This window comes from Eschrichtius robustus, chromosome 11 (assembly GCF_028021215.1).
Source record: "Eschrichtius robustus isolate mEscRob2 chromosome 11, mEscRob2.pri, whole genome shotgun sequence".
Lineage (NCBI taxonomy): Eukaryota > Metazoa > Chordata > Mammalia > Artiodactyla > Eschrichtiidae > Eschrichtius > Eschrichtius robustus.
This window is the reverse complement of record NC_090834.1, coordinates 43384130-43410559: the sequence shown is the minus strand read 5'-3', so window position 1 is coordinate 43410559 and position 26430 is coordinate 43384130. Positions and strand designations below refer to the sequence as shown.

General features: G+C 35.0%; 1 protein-coding gene across 1 annotated transcript in view; it reads left to right on the top strand.

Annotated features, from left to right (window-relative positions):
• Positions 1–26430, top strand: part of DEUP1 (deuterosome assembly protein 1) — a 98775-nt gene that overhangs the window by 48969 nt on the left and 23376 nt on the right. Inside the window, exons 11-15 of the mRNA XM_068556071.1 lie at positions 336–481; positions 3672–3777; positions 8189–8386; positions 10098–10184; positions 25754–25777. Of these exons, the coding sequence (XP_068412172.1) occupies positions 336–481; positions 3672–3777; positions 8189–8386; positions 10098–10184; positions 25754–25777 (561 nt within the window). The remainder of the gene's footprint in view (positions 1–335; positions 482–3671; positions 3778–8188; positions 8387–10097; positions 10185–25753; positions 25778–26430) is intronic.

Here is a 26430-nt window from a genome sequence, read left to right as displayed (position 1 = left end):
ATTCAAATTTCATGCACTGATATTTTATTCATACTTTTATGTTTCCCTCTTTCATACAGTATGGCCATATTTGGATGCTTCTTTGTCTTTATCACTAGACTGTAAGCTCATGAGGACAGATCCTGTGTCTGTATCCTCAGTGCTGAGCATAGAGTAAGAGCTCAGTAAATATTTGTTGAATAAATGAATGGAATTCTGTAAGACAGAGCCAGCAAAGGATTATATATCAGTTCATTTGAAATTAGGCTGCTTCATAGATGTTAAATATTTTTAAAAGTATTATACGTCATGATATCCAAATGTGAGGATTGAAATTTTTTGATGTTTTTATTTAGGCCATGGAAGCAGGACTCTCAGAGGTGAAAAGTGAGTTACAATCACGTGATGATCTCTTGAGAATTATAGAAATGGAACGATTGCAGTTGCACAGAGAATTATTAAAACTAGGAGAGTGCCAAAGTGCTCCAGAAAATAAAAAAAGGTATATTTTTATATTCAGCAGCCTGAGAAAAACTATTCAAAACATCATGTTTGAATATTTTTAAGAGTTTTATATTTGAAACTAGAATTAAAAGTCAGTTTTGTATTAATATGCTGTTAATTGTTAGGTAATATTAGATATTAAAAATAAAGCTAGTGATTATTTTATCTTCAAAATCAGTATCTTTACTCACCTAGAAAATTATATCATGTTCTGATATGTGGATATTTATGTGTCATAATGAAGTCAGAGACTTTCTTAGAACTTTATTCTTCAGAATATCGTAAAAACAGTAGTATAGAGCTGGTATTTAATTATCAATGTTGATAAATAAGATTTATTCCATATTTTTCAAATGTTTTTATTTTGTTGGCCTTAAACCTGTTACTAACTTTTCACTCATAAATGTTGTATTTATTTTGGCCTCCACACCCACCACCGTGTCAGTTCTATTAAGGGTTTTGTTAGAACAGACTTTTTTTTCCTTTTTTAAAATCAGACAGATATTGTGTACTACATAACCACAAAGGAAATGGGACTGCAGAGGATTATTAAATGTTTATGTTTGTGAATAGACAGTTTGACTGTTCTAACTATTCACTGATGTTCTAATTCTCATTAGAACTTGAATCCTTCTTACATCTGAAGGCTAATGCCAGACCAATGATAGGATTTTAGAAACTGAATAGCCAAATGGTAAGGGATATTTTATTGAAGGATAATTACATTGTTTTAAAGGCAATAATTATTTCTTCAAAGTTGTGGGACCTACTAGCATTTCTCTGAGGTCTACACTTAACAACAAATGGCAAATTAAGATCCATAAAAATGACCTACTGTGCATCTAACCAAGGATGGTAGAATGCCTGTTAGCCAGTTAGCATTATAGAGTGCTCAGATATATAAGCTATATGTCATCACCACTGATCATTAATAAATCCATTGGAAATATATTATGTGCAAGGCACTATCCCAGTGTGGTAGGTTGGTGAGAAATGTCTTCGCGCAAGGAATGTATATGCCTAAAAACGTAAGAAATTTCCTACAAGAGCAAACCATTCAACCCATGTCTAGCTCTGGTTTGTGAAGAGCATTGTAGGTATTTTCTCTGGAGCTTTCTCACAAGGCCAATGCTGAATTCCAGACATTGTTAACTGTCCTTCAATACATGATTTAATCTAAAGTCTTGCAATTATTCACATATTTGGCTAATACAACTCTTCTGGTATGCCTGCTTGCCATCTTCTATTTAAGTTGGTATATATTTTGGTCCCCAAACTACATCTTTCTAATTTGGAAGATATTCTTCAGTTCTAGTATTCTGAGATTTGATGAAAAGATAGATATTTAACTTTTCACAGCTTCCATTGTATTTTAGACTTTCGGCAGAGTTTTCTCAGCCTTCATCTTTCCACTGAAAGCTTCTAATTCTTTGAGTTCTCATATGAACATGATTCTATCCTCTTTATTGTTTTGGGTTTTTTTTTTATTTAGACTCTGTTTTATCTTTACAGCTGTATTAAGGTGAAGCAGCCAAGGCTACTGAGTGTAGACACACAATAGCTTTATAATAGTAGCATTATAATGTCTTCATTCATTTTCAGAACCTTTCTCCATAATGCTAAGATTTTGTTAGCTTTTTCTTTTCTTACATATAGAAATATCTTGGGCTGATATGTTCTGAGAGTTATTAAAAATAATTTCTACATTCCCTTCTTACAAGATAAATGATAGTTCCTTTATATCTTTATATTAGCATGATCATTTTCTTCTTTGAACTTGTGCACATTAAAGCTTGATGTTTGTTCCATTCACTCACTGAAATTTATAAGATCATTATGAGGTTTTACCATTCAGTTCAACATTCCACTCCCTGAATTGCTTAGGAAGAATTAAAAAAATAGGAAATTTCATTTTTCACCTTTTTAAAATCATAGCAAATAAGAGAAATTTAAGATTGATCCTGAAATAATGTTTTAGGAGAATATTGGATAAAATACTCACAATATATTACTGAGTGGGAAACAAAAGGGGACTGAAAAATAATGTGTTCAGTACATTCTAATTGTACGGGGAACATGTATGTTTTTATACACATATGCACAGGCAAAAAAGACAATTAATATACACAAAAATGCTGACAACAGTTTTTCCTAGATGATGATTTATTGCAGTATATACTCTGATAAACTCTGTTTTCTACAGTTAACATGTATATTTGATAATCAGAAAAAAGCAATCCAGTCCAGACATATGTACCTCAGGGATATCACTCTTAATTTATACCTTTTAAAAGAGCCCTTTATTTTCCATCTTTACATTAGTTATTTATCTATCATTAGTCAGATTTTGTTGTGTTTGAATGTGTGGCTTAAGTTTTTGATTTGTGGAACTTTTTAAAAAGCTCTTTGGAAATCTAAAATTATGCTCACTTATAGGTGGGTACCTTCCTCAAAACCCCAGACTCTACCAGGTTAGTCCAGCAATAGTGGAAAGCATGTTTCTTTTCTTGCCTGGTTATCTTTATTTTGCTGTTTTAATGGTTTTTTAATTTTACCAACCTCCCTGATGTGGAAGTGAACATTACCTGTTTCTAGTTCTCCAAACTTCCTATGGAAATGGTACTTTTTATACTAGTTTCTGCCTTTCCTCTCTAGTGTCCATATGTGGTTGCTATTCCATTTTATAAATTGAGCAGCCAAAAAATAGACATATTTGCACTCTCTCTGGGTAGACTGTCAGATTTAATCATTTTGGATCACTTTTACAGAGTAGTGGCTCCCCTCGGACATCTCCTGACATAGTTCCTTTCCACGATGTAGAAGCAGGTCAGGTGTATTTTCTTTTTTTAAACTGGCTCCCAAGCTATTTTATTATACCAAACAGTCTTTTCTTCTTATCCAAAAATCTTATCTACATATGCAAATCCAGTATTCAGCCAATTTTTAATGTATAATTGAAATTCCATATTAATAACTAGGTTTTATTTTTTTCACTAAGACTATTTGCACTCAGTTAAATATGCAAATACTTATGGGACCTGAATGTATTAGAACTTGCCATTTCTGTAACTAGAAATGTTTCCAACAGACCAATAATCTATCTCTGCCTCCTGTGATGGCCTAAATTAACAATATAATCATAACAATTTATCAAGTTAAGCTTAATTTTTACTCATTATAATTTGTAGACTTGAATCATCTTATTCACCATCTATTAAAGAATCAGAAAAACAACGGAAAGAGCTGTTCGCAGTGACCCCAGATCAACCAAATCATGAAAAAGAATTGAACAAGGTATGGCAAATAATGAGCTTCATTCTTCCAGGCATATCTGAAGTCTCTGAATACAAAGGGGGAAAAAAAATCTTCCCTCTCACTCCCTTCTTTTTCCTTCTGTGTTTTCTCCTAAGATAATAACCTACCAAGCTGCTAATTCTGACACTCTCCTGTGTGATGCTATAAGAAACACAAACCTTAGGGCATCACTCTGCTGCTGGGAGACCGCCCAGGAAGCACAGAGGGCCTGTGGCTCCGTGCAAGGTAGCTGACCGCAAGAAGTGTGAGAGCAGGGGCCTGCACTCAACCGTACCCTAGGTGCATAAGCTTGGGGAAGTTGCCTATGCGAGCTGCTCATGGTCCTTATTTCTAGGATGGGGGTGAGATAATTAGCCCTACCTCATAAGGTTGTGATGAGGATTAAACAAGCTTAAACAACTCTTGCCATGTGCCAGAAGCTGTTCTAAGGGCTTAACAAATCCTAATTCATGTATTCCTCACAACCATCTTATAAGGTAGGTACTAATACTATCCTCTTTTACATTTAAGGAAACTAAGGCACAGAGAAGGTCAGTAATTTCCACCAATATTATATAACTAGTAAGTGGCAGGGGCCAGATTTGAATCCAGGCAATCTGGCTCCAGAATTCATACTCTTCCTTTAAGTTAAAATCCATAAAATAATGCAAGTAAAGTGCTTAGAACAGGGCCTACCTAGCTCAGAGGAAGCACCTAATAGATGTTGGCTGCTATTGTTATTGGTTACACCCACATTTTGTCATTGAGCACCTAACATGTGCCAAGTACTCTGCCAGGAGCTAAGCAGCTACAAAAACTGTCTTCTCTTCTTCCTCTAGTAATATTCAGTAGTGGCTTTCCCATGAGTTTCTCACGGCTGCTACCCACTTCTTCGGTCTTTCAGGTTAAGGATTACACAGTATATTCAATGCTGTATAGTCTAAACAATTGTTAAAAGTAGGAAAATCCTGGATGTGGCTTTGAATTATCATCCAGTGCCCAGCAAAGTGCCTGACACACAATGAGTGAAAATAAATATTTAGAGAACAAATTTATTAATATTAAGGCTGAAGTCTCCCATAATTGTATAGGGTCATAAATTCAGTTGTTTGTATAAATTAAACAAACATTTATTGAGTATCTAGTACGACTATTGCTATACTGCTTATTTCTGTAGGAAATATAATAATGTAAAAGGCAAATCCCATCTCCTGAAGAATTGACCGTCAGGCAGCTATTAAATGTAGAAAAGGTGTTATGAATTAATGATCATTTTCCTTATATTTTTCACATAATCCCATGAAACTGATTTTACTGATATTTTAAAATATAACTTTAAAAACTGTTCTTGACTGGAGTCCCCAGTGAATACATTATGATAAAAGGTTGATTAAATCCTCCTAAAATATAGTTACACTGTTCTTAACCTCATAGATTTAGGTAGAGTAATAAAACTTAGAAGGAATCTACTGATTTTGCACAGTTTTGATGTGGAGGGAGAGACTGCAAGACACAAATCTCTTTACAGACTCTGGGAGACCTCTAGATAATGCATTGCTGTGCAGAAAAGGTAACAAATGAATTGTGTATAAATAGATATAGTTTCTGGGAAGTGTTTGTAGAGAGCATTTTCATTCTCTTGTAATAAAACCAACAAGAGCCACCATGTATTATGAATCTTGCAAGTGTTTTATTTCTTTCTCTTTTTTCAATATAGAACGATTTTTAGTCACTTATTTTGTGATAAAATTGACATTTTTAATAAAAGCCAAAAGTCATTTAGAGCTAGGTAAATTAATCTCATTTAAAAAGAAATTTTGCAGTATAGCATGTTTTAATATCTAAATGTTATGAAAATAGTTTACTCCTTCTTCGTGATAATATATTCATTTTTTCCCACATTTTAAAAATACCATTTTAAGAGAACATGTTAAACTACACCATGGGGATGCAATCAGCAAAATCCAAATTGGAGCAAATGATAGAACAACCCCATTGTTCACCAAATAAATTGTAAGAGAAAAAAGTGGAGAGAGGAGATGGGAGACGAAAGGAGATGTGTAATATTGTCCTGGGGTGAGGGTATTTGTACTTCAGTCTCCTAGTCTACTCTTCTGCTCTTAGGAGCTGGATAACTTAGACCCAGTCAGTTCCTTTCCCTGTGTCTTTTTTTCCATTTTTTTAATGATGGAGTTAGACCATGTGATTTCTAAGGTTATGTCCAACTCTGAAATTCTAAAAATTTTAGTAAAAAGAATAGACTCAGATGAGAGATTGATGGTATAAAGCCTGAGGCTGGACCATGGTTGCCTTACTGACCTGAGTACTTTCCATGTTAGGTCATCCCACTCTGGCTTTTTTCCAATGTGGGAACCACGTTCTAGGGCTATGCTCACAGAGGTTACATAGCACAATGGGTAAGGACCTGGAATCAGACTGCCTGTCACCAAGAATGTGACTGTGAACAGTTATGTATCTTAATTTTCTGATCTGGAATATAGAGATTGTGGTGATTAAATAAGACGATGTATGCAGAGTACTCAGAACACACACACACACACACATGCATGCACAAAGAGAGGCTTTAAAAAGATAGGAGCCAGTCTCAATGTGTGGACCATATTTAGATCTCAGTTCAAACAAGCAAACCTGAAAACCATTCATTACACTTCTGATACAATTTTAAATTTGATAGTGCCTGGATATTGTATGATATTGAGGAATTGTTGTTAATATTGTTAAGACATTATAATGGTATTCTGGTTATGTTAGAAAAGAGAGAGAGCACACCCCTATTCTTTTAGAGATATATCCTGAAATGTTTAAAGATGAAATGAAAAAAAGTTTTTGAAGTAAGTTCCGAGGGGTAAATTCATATAAATCTCTTTGTGAATGGCCCCTACTTAACTCTCCAGCCTTACTTCTCACAATGCGCCAAGTCCCAGCCACTCCAAACTCCTTTTGGTTCACTGAGTGTGCCTTCTCCCTCTGACCCCGCTCCTTCACTGCATTCGTTGCCTGGGAGCCCACCTCCATCTCTCTCTTCCATCTGGCTTCCATTCATCCTTCAGTATTCAGTGCGATGTCCCTTCCTCTGGGAATCCTATCCTGGCATCCCCAGGCTGGAGTAAGCACTACTCCACTACATTCTGCTGATATCAGTTGCTACACTGTGTTCTAACTGTTTATTTTCCTGTTTCCCCCAATAGACTGTGATTTTTTTTTTGAGACCGGTAATTACATACTTTATCTCTGAGCCTCAAGAATTAGAGAGAGTGAAAGATTTCTAGGAAGACGGGAGGAGGCTGGACTAAGACAGTGGTAGTAGGAATGGAAAGCAGAGGTGAGATTTAAGAGAGGTTGAAATAGAAGGGACAGAATTTGCTACCTGACTTGATTGGGGAGGATGAGGGAGGGAGGAGTCCAGGGTGATCCAGAGGTTTCTACCGCGGAAGGTTTAGCTAAAGTTAAGAATATGAGACTCCACCGGCTTAAGAAAAGTAGGTGATGCTTTTTGATGGACACCTTAAGTTTGAAATTTATTGTAACATGATTCTAAAAAACATAGTGTTCAGTCACAAATAGTACAGCATGATTTGGTCCAAAAGAGCACTGAATTTAGATGCAACAGTCCTAAGTTCTAGACCTAGCTCTGCCAGTTAATACCTTTATGACTTTGAGCAAGTCACTTAACGTCTCTAAGCCAATTTTTTTCTCCCTAAAAAATGGTTCATCAGCCTCTGGGTTGTGGGTCCAGTGCTCTTCCATGGCACCAAATCCGGAGTGGTGGTTTAATGGGTATGAAGTAAGTTACACGAGATCAGTGAGTTCCACAGTCTGCCGCACAACACAGTGCAACAGTAAACAGTAAGGTATTGTGCACTTAAAACTGTGTTAAGAGGGTAGAGCTTGAGTTAAGTATTCTTACCACACATACACAAAATTAAAACAACAAAGGGACACAAAGAAACTTTTAGAGGTAATTGTAATGTTTATTGTCTTGATTATGGTGATAGTAACACAAGTGTATGTCCAAACTCACCAAATTTTATCCATGAACTACGTGCAGTTTTTTGTATAGCAATTATACCTCAATGAAGCTGGGGGGAAAGTGCTTGATAATACTTTCCCCACCTTCCTGTCGAAGTCGTCATTAAAGTGGTATCAGTAGTTGGTGATGACTTACATACAATAGAAAATAGAAGCAAAAAACAAATTTGAAATTGGAAGGAAAAAGTAAATGAATCATTACTGTAAGTATCTTTTTCATTTAGCATTGATCAGAAAAGGAGGGTAAAGTGAGGCCTGGCAAAGTTTTAAGATAGGATGGGAAGACCGAACATGGCCAATAAAACCTTTCAGCTGCTGTATAAAGGATTTGTTACTATTTTCTGGAAAATATCCCCTGCAGATAAGAAGCCAACTCTATCAGGAGGAAGAGTACCATAGTTCTGAGCAGGAAAGAATGAGGAATGAAATCTCTGACCTAACAGAGGCGCTTCATCAGAAGGAGATCACTATAGCAACTATCATGAAGAAAGCTGCCCTTCTGGAAAGACAGTTAAAAATGGAGTTAGAAATAAAAGAGAAAATGTTAGCAAAACAACAGGTACGCAAGCGGCAGGAAGCGCCTGTCCAGGTCACTCTTGCTCAGTGCAAATAGTCGCCTTCCTTATTGATTAATAAAAGCGTTGTATTTCTCGTATTGTTTCTGAGACTAACAGCACAGAAATGCTTTGTGGAGTCACGTAAAACCTTGGTGAGATAATGCAAAGTGTCATCAAACAAGAACCAGGGAAACAAGTGACAGCAAAAGAAAATTTCTATAAATCTCATGCTAACATTTTCTAGTGACCCATATTCTGATCACCTCCCACAGCATGCTCTGGTCAAAGATTTCTTCCTGAATTTGTTTTCCATAGTTCTCTTCTATTAACATTTGTATCTTTAAAAAAGCTCCTACTCCAGCTTTTCTTGGACACTTCCCACTCCCATTTCATACCTTTATTTTAGAGTTTTAAAAAATGGATATGAAACACGAAGATTAGTTCATATTTACTGAACATTCACTCAGTGCATAGCGTAGTTCATGGGGAAAAACAGCCATTATAACATTCTACTGTTAGAATACTGCAAGTGACTTCTAAGTCTTCCCTCCCTCCCTCCCCTCCTATTCATTTTGCAATTCCCTCAGTCCCATACTCATCATCAAATTGGTGGCCTGCTACTTGAAAGTATAGGGTTTCTCAATGTTTTTACCCCAAATATAGAGGGGTTTTTAAATTTTATTTTATTTATTTTTATACAGCAAGTTCTTATTAGTTAGCTATTTTATACATATCAGTGTATATATGTCAATCCCAATCTCCCAATTCATCTCACCACCAAATACAGAGTTTTTGAGAGCACCATTCAATAATTTTCTAGGCATATGAGGGTTACTTCACAAATAACAGGGCTATTTCAATCCTGAGTATTATAAAAACAAGAAAAGATTCTGCCTTTGCCCAATTATAAGCTTTAAACTGTGATTAATTTGTATAAAATACAGGAAAACAGCATAGATGGGACAATAGCATTGGTTGCACCTGTAAAGGAAATGGTATTTTTACAGGTGTTAACAGTGATCTGGGTAGTTGGATCATGAATGATTTTTATTTTCACCTTTATATTCTTCTATATTTTTAGACTTTTGTCAAGGAGAATATATTTTGTAATTTACAAAAGTAAACCTTTTTAACGGAAGTGTTTTATATGGAAATGAGCCCTAGATAAATAAAAGGGCAAATGCTATGTCTAAGTGCTCTTAAGTAGAAGAAATTAGGGAAAAAAATAAATTAGGAGACAAAATGAAGTTGTCACAAAAAAGAAGGAAATTTGGCAGAAGTATCAAGAACAAAATTAAACATGAAATCATATTTGCATATTGTAAAAATTAATCAGGTCATGAACAAATTTAATGGACACTATTATTCAAGCAAGTTTTTAAAACTGTGATTTTTCTGATGGTAATTTGCATACCATAGAAAAATAGAAGTGAGAAATGGAATTTTGGAATAGAAAAGAAAAATATAATGAATCATTATTGTATGTATCTATTTTTAATTTAGCACCAGTCAGAAAAGGAGGGTAAAGTGGGGCCTGCTAAAGATCCAAGAACTGAATGAGAATACCTGATTTATGATGATCCTGCCTAAGAAGTGTTTCCCTTCACTACACTTCAAAACTATTTACATTAACAAAATAAAATTAATTTTCATAGAATTGTGAAATTTTATTATGAATTTTACATTCACTTTTAACTACTAATCTCCTTTCAGGTCTCAGATACGAGATATAAAGCTGTCAGAACTGAAAACACACACCTGAAAGGCATGATGGGAGATTTAGACCCTGGACAGTACATGGTAATATGCTGAAATCATTCAGTAACTTGAACAGAGAGATTACTTAGTTGGTCAGGATTTACCCAGACATTCTTTACTGAACGCTTCCCACATGTCAGGCATGCAGGAGATGGGGTGGCAAATTATCTTGCACTTAGATTGAATTTACTTTTATCCTCAGGCTAGAACATGTGAATTTCTAGTTTTCTCCCTTGTTCTTTTCTTGCATTGGGCTCAATTCTGATCATTTCCTCAAACATACTACTTCCTTGCTTTTGCTCTTGCTGTTGCCTCTGGAATCCTACCTGCTACATGGCCTGACTCATGTGTCAACTTTCCCCTTGATAAAGCTGCTCCTGAAACTCCAGTCAGAATAAATCATTCCATCTACACTTGGTTTGTATTTTGGTCCGACTTGTTTCATAGCTTATCACTTCCCCACTGGATGGTGAACAAAGACTGTGCCTCTCTAATGTGTGTATCACCAGTACCTCCCAGTGTCAGGAGTATAGACAGTGTTCAGTGAACGCTGGTTGAATAAAAAAAAGGATGGATCTGTGAATGACTGAGGACTGAACATGTGGTTTCAACCAGTGTCTTTACAGGTTTACACAAGGCAACTTAAACAGGTTCTGTGCCTTTCATTTCAAATGTTTAATATAACAGTTGAGGGTTGGTTTTTTACGTGTAAAATAGGAGAACTTTTATTTATTGAACTAATGAAATACCATTGTTACTTGTCTACCATTTATTTGCTCTGAGTGAAAATTCTGAGATAAAATAATTTTCTGCCATGCAGGGAATGGAGGGAATCGAATATGGCAGTTGCTTAACTTGGCCTCACATTCCTCAGCTGTAAAGTGAGGAAGTTGGATCAGGCATTTTCCATGGTCCTTTCTTAAGCCAGGATACTGAATTTCCTTTTTTGTCAGTATTTTATTTTTGCTTTTTTAATTGAAGTATAGTTGATTTACAATATTATATAAATTACAGGTATACTACATAGTGACTCACAATTTTAAAGGTTATACACTATTTATAGTTATTATAAAATATTGGCTATATTCCCTGTGTTGTATAATATATCCTCATAGTTTATTTTATACAAAATAGTTTGTACCTCTTAATCCCCTACCCCTATCTCTGTATCTGTATCTCTTTCTTTTCTGTTATGTTCACTAGTTTGTTGTATTTTTTAGATTATACATATGTGATATCATACAGTATTTGTCTTTCTCTGACTTATTTCACTTAGCATAATACCCTCCAAGTCCATCCATGGCAAAATTTCATTCTTTTTTATGGCTGAGTAGTATTCCATTGTGTGTGTGTGTGTGTGTGTGTGTGTCTGTGTGTGTCTGTGTGTGTGTCTGTGTGTGTGTACCACATCTCTTTATCCATTCATCTGTTGGTGGACACTTAGGTTGCTTCTGTATCTTGACAATTGTAAATAATGCTGCTGTGAACATTGGGGTGCATATATCTTTTTGAATCAAGTGTTTTTTGTTTTTCTCAGATACATACCCGTGAATGAAATTGCTGGGTCATATGGTATTTCTATTTTTAGTTTTCTGGAAAACCTCCATACTGTTTTCCACGGTGGCTGCACCAATTTACATTCCCATCAACAGTGTATGACAGTTCCCTTTCCTCCACATTCTCACCAACATTTGTTATTTGTGTTCTTTTTGATGATAGCCATTCCGACAGGTGTGAGGTGATATCTCATTGTTGTTTAATTTGCATTTCTCTGATGATTAAGAATGTTGAGCATTTTTTCATGTGCCTGTTGGCCATCTGAATGTCCTCGTTGGAAAAATGTCTATTCAGTTCTTCTGCCTATTTTTTAATCGGGTTGTTTGTTTTTTTGATGTTGAATGTATGAGCTGTTTTTGATATTAACCCTTATTGGTCATATCATTTGCAAATATTTTCTCCCATTCAGTAGGTTGTCTTCTCATTTTGTTGATGGTTTCCTTTGTTATGCAAAAGCTTTTAAGTTTAATTAGATCTCATTTGTTTATTTTTGCTTTTATTTCCTTTGCTTTAGGAGACAGATCCAAAAAAATATTGCTACAGTTTATGTCAAAGAGTGTTCTGCCTATGATGATACTATATTTCTGTGATAGTGTGTCCTTGTTCTCCTAATAGTCTGTATTCTAGCATCAAAGGATAGAAGCATTCTGCATTCTTCTTTGGGCCTTGTTATGGATCCTGTGATTGGAGTATAGATGGATAAAGGGTAAAGTATGTGTGATTTCCCTGTCTGTTAAGAAAATCTGTGTAACACAAAGACTATTTTTTCTAAACTGGACACACAAAAACATTATTTAGGATCCTGCCCTCATCTGTGTCTTTTTTTCTCTCAAAAAATGGTTTTTGTTATTTTTTTACATTTCAATCTGGATGTTTTTGCTTGTGCAGTCTGCTTCGTCACAGCCCCCACGAAGCCTGCTTCACTCTGGCTCCTGTAGGCATTTGGCTTTGTTCATTTATTGGTTTTCATTTTTTCAAGAAATAAAACACGTGAAGATGGGTAAAGAAGAAGCTAATTATCTCGGCTCCTATCCCCAATCCCAGTTTGGACTCCAGAGATATTCAGTGCTAACCAGCGAGTGTGTAGCATGCTATAACTTTTTCCTTGCTTGTGTACGCACTTAGGAGGGATGAGCTGAGTGCTCTTTTACAGAAATACATGTGTAATATATACATTATTCTAAACTGCCTTTTGACTACGTATCACGGACATCTCTACAAGTCAGTAGAGAAACATCTTTTTATTTTTCTTAATTTCTTAGAAAAAATAAATATATATATACTCATGTAAGGTACATACAAATTTTAATGAATTGACGCATAACTTACATACTAGTGATTTTAGTGCAGTCTCTCTTTTTCTCTTGCTTCTCCCCTTCCCTTTCCTCCATTTCTCTAGCCACCTCATAACCCATCCACCAGATAACACGTTAACTATTCAGTATGTATCATTTTGTGTTTTTTCATATATGTTTGTGTGTGTGTGTAGTCATATACCTATTTAGGGGTTTTAATTTTTTTTAAAAAATGGAATATATTTTGCACACTTCTCTGCATCTTGTAACCTTTGCAGATCCTATGTCAACAAGTTTAGGTCTTATTTGATTGTATAGAGTAGCTTAATAATATCCCATGATGTGAATGTATCAAAAGTTATTCAGCTATTTTTTCAGAATTATGGTTGACCCTTGAACAACACAGGGGTCAGGGGTGCTGACTCCATGCAGTCAAAAGTCTGTACATAATTTTACAGTCAGCCCTCCTCCATATCTGAGGATTCAACCAACTGCGGGTCGTGTAGTACTATGGTACGTATTTAGTGAAAAAAATCCATGTGTAAGTGGGCCCACACAGTTCAAACCCCTGTTGTTCAAGGGTCAACTGTAATTCATTCATAATTAATAACTCTGTTTCTAGATTTTTACACAGATACACAATACTGTCAAAAACATCCTTGTACATACATCTTGGAATAGCTTTCTGAGAATGGAATTGCCAATTCAAAGAATATGTTTTAATTTTAAAATATTTGTCGAATCATATTCCTTCTGTCTCTGTATGAGAGTACCCTTTTCTTTCATCCTTACTGGCAATAATAGGTGTTATTGCTCTTTTATATTTTTGTTGGTCTGATGGGTATAAAGTGATTTCTCAATAGTAGTATAATTTGCATTTCCCTGACTACACTGAGCATATTTTTGCATATTTATTGACAATGTACTATAAATTAGTTATATTCTTTGCTCCTTTTTCTCGAGCAAAGCTCAAACTCATTTTCTTTGGGCAATCTTTTTCTTGTCAATTTATAACAGCATTTTTCTAAATTAGTTGTTTCTAATTTTATTTATGATATCTTTTTATCATACAAAAAATTTTAAACTTTTATTTGTCAAACATGTACATCCTTTTGTTTATAGCATCTGAATTTCCTTCCTTGTGTAACATGGTTCTTCCAACTTCTAGACAATACGTATAGTTTATTCAAAGATTTTTATATTTTTCATCTGTCTTTAATCCATTTGAGTTACACTTTTGCGTGTGATATAAAACAGGAATCCAATTTAAACTTTTATATAAATATTAAGCTCAATTAATCCAGTTTCTCCTGATAATTTCCTGTTGGATTCTATTTGGAATTGAATTAAGTTTATATATTATCTTTGAAAGAATTGGCATTTTTATAATAGTAAAATTTACCATCCAAGAATATGGCATGGCTTTCCATTTTTTCATCTCTTATTTTATGCTCTTCAATAAGACCTTACAATTATCTTTGTATAAATTCTGTGCCTTTCTTTTTAAATTTATTCTCAAGCATTTTATAATTCTTGTCACTATTGTAAGTGGAATATTTTCCTTTTTCCATATCTAAAAACTTACGGCTAATATAGAAAAAAAAGCCAAATTATCTTTTAATTCTAGTAGGCATTTTTCTAGAGGTTCTTAAGTTTTTTGAGATATGCACTTGTCTCAACAAAAATAGTTGTATCTCTTCTTTTCTCCTGTTCATATCAGTAATTTTTGTCATATTGAACTTGCTAGCACTTCCAAGAGAATATTAAATAATAATAGTGATTGTTGACAAATTTGTCTAATTTATGATTTTAGATGAAATTGTTTTAGAGTTTTACTGTTTAGGATAATATTTGTTCTTGACTTATGGTCTTTATTTTGTCTTTCTATTCCTAATTAGAGTTTTTAAGATTTGCTGCCGGTTTTATCAAATGCCTTTTCAGCATATGTGACATCATGTAATTTTTGTCCATTAATTTGTTGATGTGTAATAGACTATGATTGACAGATTTGCTGATATTGATCCACCTTTGAATTCCTGGAATAAACCTTCTTGGTCATTGTATTCATTTTCTACTGCTGTCATAACAAAGTACCACAAACTGGATGGCTTAAAACAATAGAAACTGTTGTATAGTTCTGGAAGCTAGAAGTCTAAAATCAAGGAGTCAACAGGGCCATGCTCCCTCTGAAACCTGTGTGGGAGGATTCGTCCTTGCCTGTTTATAGCCTCTAGTGATTTGCCAACAATCTTTGGCAATCCTTGGATTGTAGATGCATCACTCCAACGCTTTGTCTTCACATGACCATCTTCTTTCTGTTTCTTCATATCATCTTCCCTCTATGCATGTCTGTCCCGGTGTCCACATTTCCCTTTTTTATAGAATACCTGTCATATTGGATTAGGGTCCACCCTAATGACCTCATTTTTTATTTGATTACCTCAGTAAAGATCCTGTTTACAAGTAAAATCCCATTCTAAGGCATTAATAATGGTTAGGACTTCAACATATAACAGTCATACTCTAACAGTTTTGATATATTTCTGGATTCTATGTGGTAATATTTTATTTAGAAATTAAGATTTGTGTGTATAAATGAGATTTGTATATAGTTCTCTTTTTCCTTGCTTGTTATACAGTTATGCTGGCTTTATAACATAAATTGGGAGCTTTCCATATTTATGAGCAGTCTAGCATGGTTTAAATAATATTGGAATTACAGTTCTTTAAAGGTTAGAAGGAGCTTAGCTATGAAACCATCTGGATGTTGAACCAGTGAAGATAAACCATAATGGAAAAGAATATAAAAAAGAATGTATATATATGTAACTGAAGTTTCAGTGAAGTAGATTTTCAATTACCTTTCTGTTCTCTTTCAGGGTACCTGGTATATTCAAATTTCACTTCTTCTTAGGGTGTTTGTGGTCATTTTAATTTTTCTAGGAAATCTTTACCCATTCCAGTATGTTTCCTTGTTACCAAAGGGAGTAATATCCTAAAGTTCTTTGCATCTCTTCTATATTCTGTATTTGTTTCCTTTCTTAATTCTAAGTTTGTATAGTTTAGCTCTCTCTCTTTTTTAAGTCTGGCACACAAAGTCATTGCTTATTTTATTAATATTAAAAGTATTGACTTTGGATTTGTTATTATTTATTCTTCCTAATTTCATTATTACTGTCTTTTATTAATTTCCTCTTCCTGATTTGTTTTGTTGTACTTTGTCTAATATCTTAAGATAAATACTGAATTTCTTAATTTTATTTCTTTTTTCTTTAATTGTAAAGGTTTTTAAAGCTATATGTGTTCCTCTGGATATAGCTATTGCTGCATCCCATCAATTTTGCTGTGAAATGTTTTCCTATATGTTTCTCTTCAAATGCACTCTGCCAGTCATAGAGTGGGCTTGGTCTCTGAGAACAGGATGACCAGGCACACACAAGAGGGCTAATATAACCCAGCCAAGCCCCTCCTAGGTTACGTGGCCCTGCTTGCTCTGAGGGAGGGAAGGAGTCTTCACCAGCTTTCCCTGACAGGAGCCTCACTCACTTGGCTCAGGAGCAAAAGGTTAGAAATAAACATGGTACAGGGGAGATGCAGCAAGATGCCAACTTCCAAGTCTCCCTTACTCCTCAAAACAAGAATATTAGAAAATGTATATCCCACAGAGAAGTTAGCACTCAAGTTTTAATGAAGTTAGTCAGTTTCACATTGGTTTCTTAAAGCTTTCTTTTTTTCCCACCTAGCTTTATTAAGGTATAATTGACAAGTAAAATTGTATATATTTAAAGTATACAATGTGATGATTTGATGTATATATACATTGTGAAGTGATTATCACAAATTATTTAACACATCCATCACTCACATAGTTACCATTTGTGTGAGTGCATGGTAAGAACACTTAAGATCTACTCTCTTTGCTAATTCTCAGTGTACAATACAGTATTATTAACTATAGTCATTATGCTGTACATTAGATCCCCTGAACTTTTTCATCTTATAAATGAAAGTTTGTATTCTTTGAGTCAACATCTGCTCATTCCACCTCCCCAACCCCCCATCCAGATAGCCCGTGGCAACCACCATTCTACTCTCTGCTTCTATCAGTTTGACTTTTTAAAGAAATTCCACATATAAGTGCAGTCATACAGCATTTGTTTTTCTGTCTGGATTATGCCACTTAGCATAATGTCCTCCAGGTTCACCCATGTTGTCACAAATGGCAGGATTTCCTTCTTTTTATGGCTGAATAATATTCCATTATGTGGAATTTTCTGTATCCATTCATCCACTGATAGACACTTAGGTTGTTTCCATATTTTAGCTATTGTGAACAATGCTGCAATGAACATGGGAGTGCAGATATCTCTTCAAAATACTGATTTCATTTCCTTTAGATATATACCCAGATGTGGGATTGCTGGGTCATATGGTAGTTCTATTTTTAATTTTTTCAGGAACCTCCGTACAGTTTTCCATAGTGGCTTCTCCAGTTTATATTCCCATCAGCAGTGTACAAGAGTTCTCTTTGCTCCACATTCTCACCAACACTTGTTATCTTTTGCCGTTTTGATACTAGCCATCCTAACAGGTGTGAGGTGATATCTCATTGCGGTTTCGATTTGCATTCCTTGATGATTAGTGATGTTAATAACTTTTTCATGTGTCTGTTGCCATTTGTATGTCTTCTTTAGAAAAATGTCTATTCAGGACCTTTGCCCAATTTTTAATTTTATTGTTCGTATTTTTGCTGTTAAGTTGGATGAGTTTGTTATATATTGTGGAAATTAACCCCTTTTCAGATATATGGTTGGCAAATATTTTCTCCCATTCCATAGGAATTGCCTCTTCACTCTGTCGATTGTTTCCTTTGCTGTGCAAGAAGCTTTTTAGTTTGGTGTAGTCCCACTTGTCTATTTTTGCTTTTGTTGCCTGTGCTTTTGGTGTTATATCCAAAATATCATTGCCAGGGCCCATGTTAAATAGCTATTTCCCTTGTGTTTTCTTCTAGGAGTTTTACAGTTTCAGGTCTTACATTTAAGTCTTTAATCTATTTTGAGTTAGTTTTTATAAGTAGTCTACGATAGAGGTCTAGTTTCATTTGTTTGCTTGTGAATGTCTAGTTTTCCCAACAACACTTATTGAAAAGACCATCCTTTCCCCATTGTGTGTTCTTGGTGCCCTTGTCAAAGATTAGTTGACTGTACATGTATGGGTTTATTTCTGGGTTCTCTGTTCTGTATTTATCGCATGCCGCAATCACCACAGAATGTTTTCATTCGTTCTATAAATACTTATTGAATGTCTGCTATGTGTCAGGCAGTATGTTAGGATTGTAAGTCAGACTAAATCCTTGAATTCTTGGAGCTTAATATTAGTGGAAGGAGACATACATTAGTGGATACAGACAATTAACTAGATAGTTATGCTAAAGAGTCATAGGAGATTGCAGAGTGCAGGGGGCTGTATAGGGGTTACCTAACCCAGTACTGGGAGTCAGAAAAGGCATCTGAGGAATAATTAGCCAGACAGAGTGGTGGGAATGAGTCATGGTAAGGTAATATAATGTACAGAGACTAGAGATAAAAAGTCAGGGAGACTGGTAGAACTGTATAACAACAAAGAGCTGCTGTTCATTGGGTGTTTACTACATGCCTTGCACTCTGCCGAATACTTTACATACATTAGTGTCTACATCCTTATACCGTGTGTGTGGGGTAGGTATTATTATCCCCATTTCACAGAAAAAGAAATGAAATCTTTAAGTTTTTAAGTAATTTGCCCAAGATCACATAGCTCGTAAGTAATTTGCCCAAGATCACATAGCTTGATAACTCCAAATGCATGATGTTAACTGTTATTATATCCCGTGGTTCTGTTTCTTCTGTTTTCTTCACTGGCTCCTCACCCTTCTTCCTCTACTCATCCTCCAAATTTGACCTTGGCCCTCTGCTTCTCTGGCTGTGTACTTACCCTTAAAGGATAGAGATAACATCAAGTTATCTCTTCTGGATCATGGAATGGCTTCCAAGTTGGGCACTTCTCAGACCAGATATGCTTTCTTTACATAAGCTTTCCTTGTAGAACATGTGCTCAATTTCCCATAGGAAGTCAGAACTCTTCACATTCCATGGCTTCCTTACTCTGGCTCACCCACTTTGTTTCCCTGTAGTGACTTACACAAAGCCTCCATTATAGCTAGAGTAGCTTATTCTCGTCTGTGTGTGTGATGCTCATTTCTCATGTTCTTTCTTATTTCCGGGCCTTTGCACATGCTTTTCCTTCTGCCTAAAAATCCCCTTTCCCTACTTCACATGGCCATGCCCTATTAATGTTTCAAGTCTCTCCACATAAATTTTACATGTTATACGAAATCTTCCCTGATTTTCCTCTGTTAATAGTCCCTCCTCGAAGCCATCATAGCATCCTTTACTTAGCACCTATCATACCACAATATTAAAATTACCTGTTTCTTGTCAGCTACCCATCCCCTTACCAGTAGGCTCCCTGAGGGCAGTTATGGTCCTAGTTTACCATTGTACCTCAGCACTTCCTATAGTGCCTGAATATAGGAGGCACTGAAAAAATCTTCTGTTGGATGAGTGAATGAACAAATGAATGAGTGAATGATGAATGAATCAACCTATTATATGTCCTCCACCTTTCCTTTACTTTACTAGAGTAAAGACATACCCTTTTCTTTATTAAATCCTACCAGTCCCTTAAGGGACTAGATTAAATTTTATTTCCTCCATGAATTCATCTCCCATTACTCTAGGGCCCATTTAGTTCTCCTTTCTTTGACTTTCTTTAGCACTTAGTTATAACAATTTAGCACTAAGTTTAGAATTGTCTTCTTTTATTTTTTAAATTGTTTAGTATGGGTATGTTTTGTCTCATCAGTCATAGACTTCTTGAGGGAAGAAGTGGACTATGTTTTATACTTTTTCTTCATATAGAGTTTGGTATAGGGTAGGGCTTAATGAATACTTGTGGATTTTTGGGACTCACCTGTAGTCTAAGAAGCATGAATAAGTTATCATGAAAATCCTTTCTAATATCATTAAAAAGATCACCGAAGCCTTGTCTTATCTCACTTTCTGGATGATCTCAATCCCAATAATTGTTGACATTCATTGATTCAGAAAACATTTGAGTTCCTATCAGAAAACATTTGAGTTCCTACTTGGTGCAATATAATTTAACACATAATTATACCATATCTATATTATTTACTATTTTTTCGTACATGTTAATTTAGCCTACTCAATTTTATTGTATTTTCCATAAAAGCAGAGTCACTTTTTGATATTTGATTACCTCTGGAGCACTTAGCACATATATACATATATAATACATATGTCTAAAGATTTGTTAATGGGCTAGCATAAAATGGAATGCCATTGATGTATAGCCTTCAATGTGATCTTATTAAAAGAGCATTTATTCATATATATTTTATGTAAGATTTTACTTCATATAGGAAGGTTATTTTAATTGAAATGTACTTGACATAAAATATGTTGGTTTCAGGTGTGCCTCATAGTGATTTAACATTTGCATATATTATGAAATGATCACAATAGTCTAGTAACCATCTGTCCCGTATAAAGTTATTTCAGTATTATTGACCATATTCCGTATGCTGTTTAGTACATTCCACTGCTTATTTATTTTATACCTGGGGGTTTGTACCTCTTAATCCCCTTCACTTATTTCACCCATCCACCCTTACGCCCTCCCCTCTGGCAACCATCAGTTTGTTCTGTGTATCCTTGAGTCTGTTTTGTTTTGTTTTTTAGATTCCACGCATAAATGAGATTATATGGTATTTGTCCTTCTCAGTCTGACTTATTTCACTTAGCATAATAGCCTCTAGATCCATCCACTAGATCCACTTGTTGTCCCAAATAGCAAGATTTCATTTTTTTAAAATTATGGCTGAGTAATATTCCATTGTATATATACACCACATCTTCTTTATCCATTTGTCTATTGATGGACACTTAGGTTGTTTCTGTATCTTGGCTATTGAGTTAGTGTTTGTGTTTTCTTTAGGTAAATACCCAGATGTGAAATTGCTGGATCATATGACAGTTCTGTTTTTAATTTTTTGAGGAACCTCCATATTTTTTTCCTTAGAGGCTGTACCAATTTATATTCCCACCAGTAGTGCACGAACATTGCTTTTCTCCACATCCTCACCAACACCTGTTATTTTCTATCTTTTTTATGATAGCCTTTCTAACAGGTGTTAACAGATGATCACATTGTGGTTTTGATTTGCATTTCCTTGATGATTAGTGATGTTGAGCATCTTTTCATGTCTTTTAGTCATCTGTATGTCTATTGACATCCACATATTTTAATCAGTGTTTTTTTTTTGATGTTGAGTTGTATCAGTTCTTTATATATTTTGGATAACCCCTTATCAGATGTATCATTTGCAAATATCTTCTCCCATTTGTTAAGCTGCCTTTTCATTTTGTTTATAGTTTCCTTCCCTGTGCAAAAGCTTCTTAGTTTGATGTAAGCACACTTGTTTATTTTTGCTTTTGTTTCCCTTGCCTGAGGAGACAGATCCAAAAAATATATTACTAAGACCAGTGTCAACGAGTATACTGCCTATGTTTCCTTCTAGGAGTTCTTTGGTTTCAGGTCTTACATTTAAATCTTTAATCCATTCTGTGTTTATTTTGTGCATGGTGTGAGAGTAGTCCAGTTTGATTCTTTTGCATGTAGCTGTCCAGTTTTCCCAACACAATTTATTGAAGAGGCTGTCTTTTTCCCATTGTATATTCTTGCCTCCTTTGTTGTAGATTAATGACCATATAAGTGTGGATTTATTTCTGGGCTCTCTAGTCTGTTCCATTGATCAATGTACTATTTTTTTTGCCAGTGCCATACTATTTTGATTACATAGCTTTGTAGTATAGTCTAAAGTCAGGGAGCATGATATATCCAGCTTTGTTCTCAATTCTCAAGATTTTTTTTGGTTATTCAAGGTCTTTTGCATTTCTGAACAAATTTTAGAATTATTTCTGCTACTGCTGGGAAAAATACGGTTGGTATTTTGAAAGGGATTGCATTGAATCTGTAGATTGCCTTGGGGAATAGGGTCATTTTAACAATATTAATTCTTCCAACTTATGAGCATAGTATATCTTTCCATTTGTTTCAGTCATCTTCAATTTCTTTCATCAATGTCTTATAGCTTTCCAGGTATAGGTCTTTCACCTCCTTAGGTCGATTTATTCCTAGGTATTTTATTTTTTTAATGTGATTGTAAATGAGAATGTTTTCTTAATTTCTCTTTCTGATAGTTCATTATTAGTATATAGGAATGCAAAGGATTTCTGTATATTAATTTTGTATCCTGAAACTTATTGAATTCATTTATTACATCTAATAGTTTTTTGGTGGCATCTTGAGGGTTTTCTATATATCATTTCGTGTCATCTACAAACAGTGACAGTTTTACTTCTTCCTTTCCAATTTGAAATCCTTTTATTTCTTTTTCTTGTCTCATTACTGTGGCTAGGACTTCCAGTACTATGTTAAATAAGTGGCAAGAGTGGGTATCCTTGTCTTGGTCCTGATCTTAAAAGAATTGCTTTCAGCTTTTCACTGTTGCGTATGATGTTAACTGTGGGTTTGTCATATGGGGCCTCTATTATGTTGAGGTACGTTCCCTCTATGCCCACTTTCTGGAGAGCTTTTATCATAAATGGATGTTGAATTTTGTCAAAGCTTTATCTGTATCTATTGTGATGATCACATGACTTTTATTCTTCAATTTGTTACTGTGGTGTATCAAATTGATTGATTTGCAGATATTGACCATCCATGCATCCCTGGGATAAATCCCACTTCATCATGGTGTATGATCTTTTTAAAGTGTTGTTTTGCTAGATTTGCTGGTATTTTGTTGAGGACTTTTGCATCTGTGTTCAACAGTGATATTGGCCTGTGGGGTGTGTGTGTGTGTATGTATGTGTGGTGTCTTTGTCTGGTTTCAGCATCAATCTGATGCTGGCCTCACAGAATGACTTCAGAAGCATTCCTTCCCCCTCAATATTTTGGAATAGTTTGAAAAGGATCAGCATTAACTCTTCTTTAAATGTTTGGTAGAATTCACCTGTGAAGTCATCTGATCCTTAACTTTTATTTGTTGGGAGTTTTTTGGTTACTGATTCAATTTCATGACTGGTAATAAGTCTGTTCATATTTTCTACTTCTTGATTCAGTTTTGGAAGATTGTACATTTCTAAAAATTTATCCATTTCCTCAGTTGTCCATTTTATTGGTGTATAATTGCTCATAATAATCTCTTATGATCCTTGGTATTTCTGTGGTGTCAGTTGTAATTTCTCCATTTTCATTTCTGATTCTATTTATTTGGGCTGTATTTCTTTTTTTTCTTTATGAGTCTCGCTAAAGGTTTATCAATTTTTTATCTTTTAAAAGGAGCAGCTCTTAGTGTCATTAATTTTTTCTATTTTTTTTAGCTTCTAATTCATCTATTTATGCTCTGATCTTATGATTTCTTTCCTTCTGCTAAGTGTGGGTTTTGTTTATTCTTCTTTTTCTAGTTTCTTTAGGTGCAAGGTTAGATTGTTTGAGATTTGTATTGTTTCCTGAGGTAGGCTGGTATCACTATAAACTTCTCTCTTGGAACTGCTTTTGCTTCGTTCCCATAGATTTCAAATTGTTGTGTTTCCATTTTCATTTGTCTCCAGATATTTGTATTTTCTCTTTATTTCTTCAGTGACCAATTTGTTGTTTAATAGCATGGTTTTTTTTTTTTTTTTTTTTTTTTACAATTTTCCATTTAGTTATTTCCAGTCTTATAGTATTGTAGTCAAAAAAGATGCTTGATATAATTTCAATTTTCTTAAATGTATTGAGACTTATTTCTGGCCTAGCATGTGATCTATTCTAGAGAATTTTCCATGTGCACTTGAAAAGAATGTGTATTCTGCTGGTTTTGGATGAAATGTTTTGTATGTATCTATTAATTCTAACTGCTCTAGTGTGTCATTTACGGGCAGTATTTCCTTATTGATTTTCTGTCTGGATGATGAGTCCATTGATGTAAGTAGGTTGTTATAGTCCCCTACTATTATTGTATTACTTTCACTTTCTCCTTTTATGTTAATATTTGCTTATGTATTTAGGTGCTCCCATGTTGGGTACATATATATTTACAATTGTTATATCTTTTTCTTGAATTGATCACTTTATCATTATGCTATGTCCTTCTTTGTCTCGTTATAGTCTTCGTTTTAAAGTCTATTTCGTCTGATAGGAGTATTGCTACCCCAACTTTCTTTTCATTTCCATTTGCATAGAATACCTTTTTCCATCCCCTCACTTTCAGTCTGCGTGTGTCTTTAGATCTAAGTGTGTCTCTTGTAGGCAGCATATATATGGGTCTTGTTTTTTAATCTGTTCAGCCACTCTGTGTCTTTTGATTGGAGTGTTTGGGCCACTTATATTTAAAGTAATTATTAATAAGTATGTGCTTACTGCCATCTTGTTCATTGTTTTCATGGGGCCTGTGGGGCCTGAGGCTGTTTCCAGACCTCTGATAGGTGGGGCCATGTCCTGGCACAGCTGGATGTGCAGCCCATGAAGTCCTGGGACTGGTGCCAACCAGCTGGTGGGCAGGTAACCCCTGGCACTAAGAGGCTAGAGGGAGGTCTCCAAAATGGTGCTTGCCAGTGCTGGTGTCCATGTGGTAGAATGAGCTCCCAAGAATGGCTGCCACCTGTATCACCATCGCCAGGGGAGTCCTAGTTGCCTCCTGCCTCTCCAGGAGGCTCTCCAAGATTAGCAAGTTTATCTGACCCCGGATCCTTTCAAACTCTGCCTCTGTGCTGAGACTTGGAGCATGAGAAATTCTGTGTGTTTTCTTGAAGAGCAGAGTCTCTGTTCCCTACAGCCCTCTGGCTTAACGTAAGTCCTGCTGGTGTTCAAAGCCAAACATCTTAGGGGCTCATTTTCCTCGTACAGGACCCCCAGTCTGGGGGGCCTGATGTGGGGCTCAGACCCCTTGCTCCCTGGGGAGGACCTCTGCAATTATGATATTCTTCCAGTTTGAAAGTTGCTGATCCAAGAATGTGGGTCCTGACTATACCGTGTCTCCACCCCTTCTACCCGTCTCGTTGTGGTTCTTTCTTTATAACTTTAGTCATGGAAAATCTTCTCTGCTAGTCTTCAGGTTGTTCTCATAGGTAGTTGCTCTATAAGTAGTTGTAATTTTGGTGTGCCCCTGGGACAAGTTGAGTTCAGGGTCTTCCTACTATGCCATCTTGAACACATTCCCCTCATAGGAAGTTGACTTTATAATTGCTCTCCATTTTTTATATATGAAGATTTGGAATTGACTTTGATAATTGAAATAGTCAAGCCACTGCCCAAAGAGAAAAATCTTGTGTCTATTGAATAATAAAAAAGAGTTCAATATGACTCTTGGCTCTTTAAGCCTTTATAATCTATTGTCACTTATTTAGCACTTATCTGTTTAAAGATTTAATAAAGAAAACTCATATCTGTTATATGTTAAAATCCCATAATTAGATAGTTAATTCTCTCTGAAATAACTAAAATTAAAAAGTAAACATACAATTAAATAATTTGTGCTGAAACTTTACCTCAGGCAATAAGAAACATAATATTTACATCATTATTTTTAGATCTTCTAAAATATGTAGTATTTGTATAATATTAAAATAACAATTATTTTTTCCTTCCTAGACAAGTGGAATTACTGATATAAAAGTTGGTCATTTCTGAATAACTAGATCTTTGAGAACTTTTCTGCTTAATTAATTGTGAAACTCCCTGATTATTTACACTTAGGGGAAAAAAAGGTTGAAAAATAACACCCACCCAGTGGTGGGACCTACCCAGGTAGGAACAGCAGCCCTGCACTCAGTTCTTACCTATTGCATACCTGGGGCTGTGGCCACCCCCATTTTCCTCTGGAGAATTTACTGTTGGGACTATCCACCTGTTATGTAAGTTTTCCTCCGGTTTCAGTGAGATACTTAGAATAGGAACAGTATTAGCAAGAGGTTTTTTGTGCAAAAACTTGACTGTATGGAGAAAAGTGAGGGGTTTATCTTTATTCTGCTCCTGGGTAAATAATGAAGAATCAATTTTATCATGATAGTTTTTTTGTGATTCCATATTTATTTAGACCTATATTTGTATTTGTTAAATTTTCTTCTATTTAATGAAGGTGTCATCAAGTTAGATTTAATCAGAACTCAGAATTTATGGTAATTTTTAAGACTAATTTGCCTTTCACGATCCATAAAGTTTGCTAAATAAAATAACAGCATAAAAAATTTGTACCCTCATAAGCATCTAAAACATCCATTTACATACTAAAAATTAATATAGTAACCTTAAATTAACATGATTAAAGC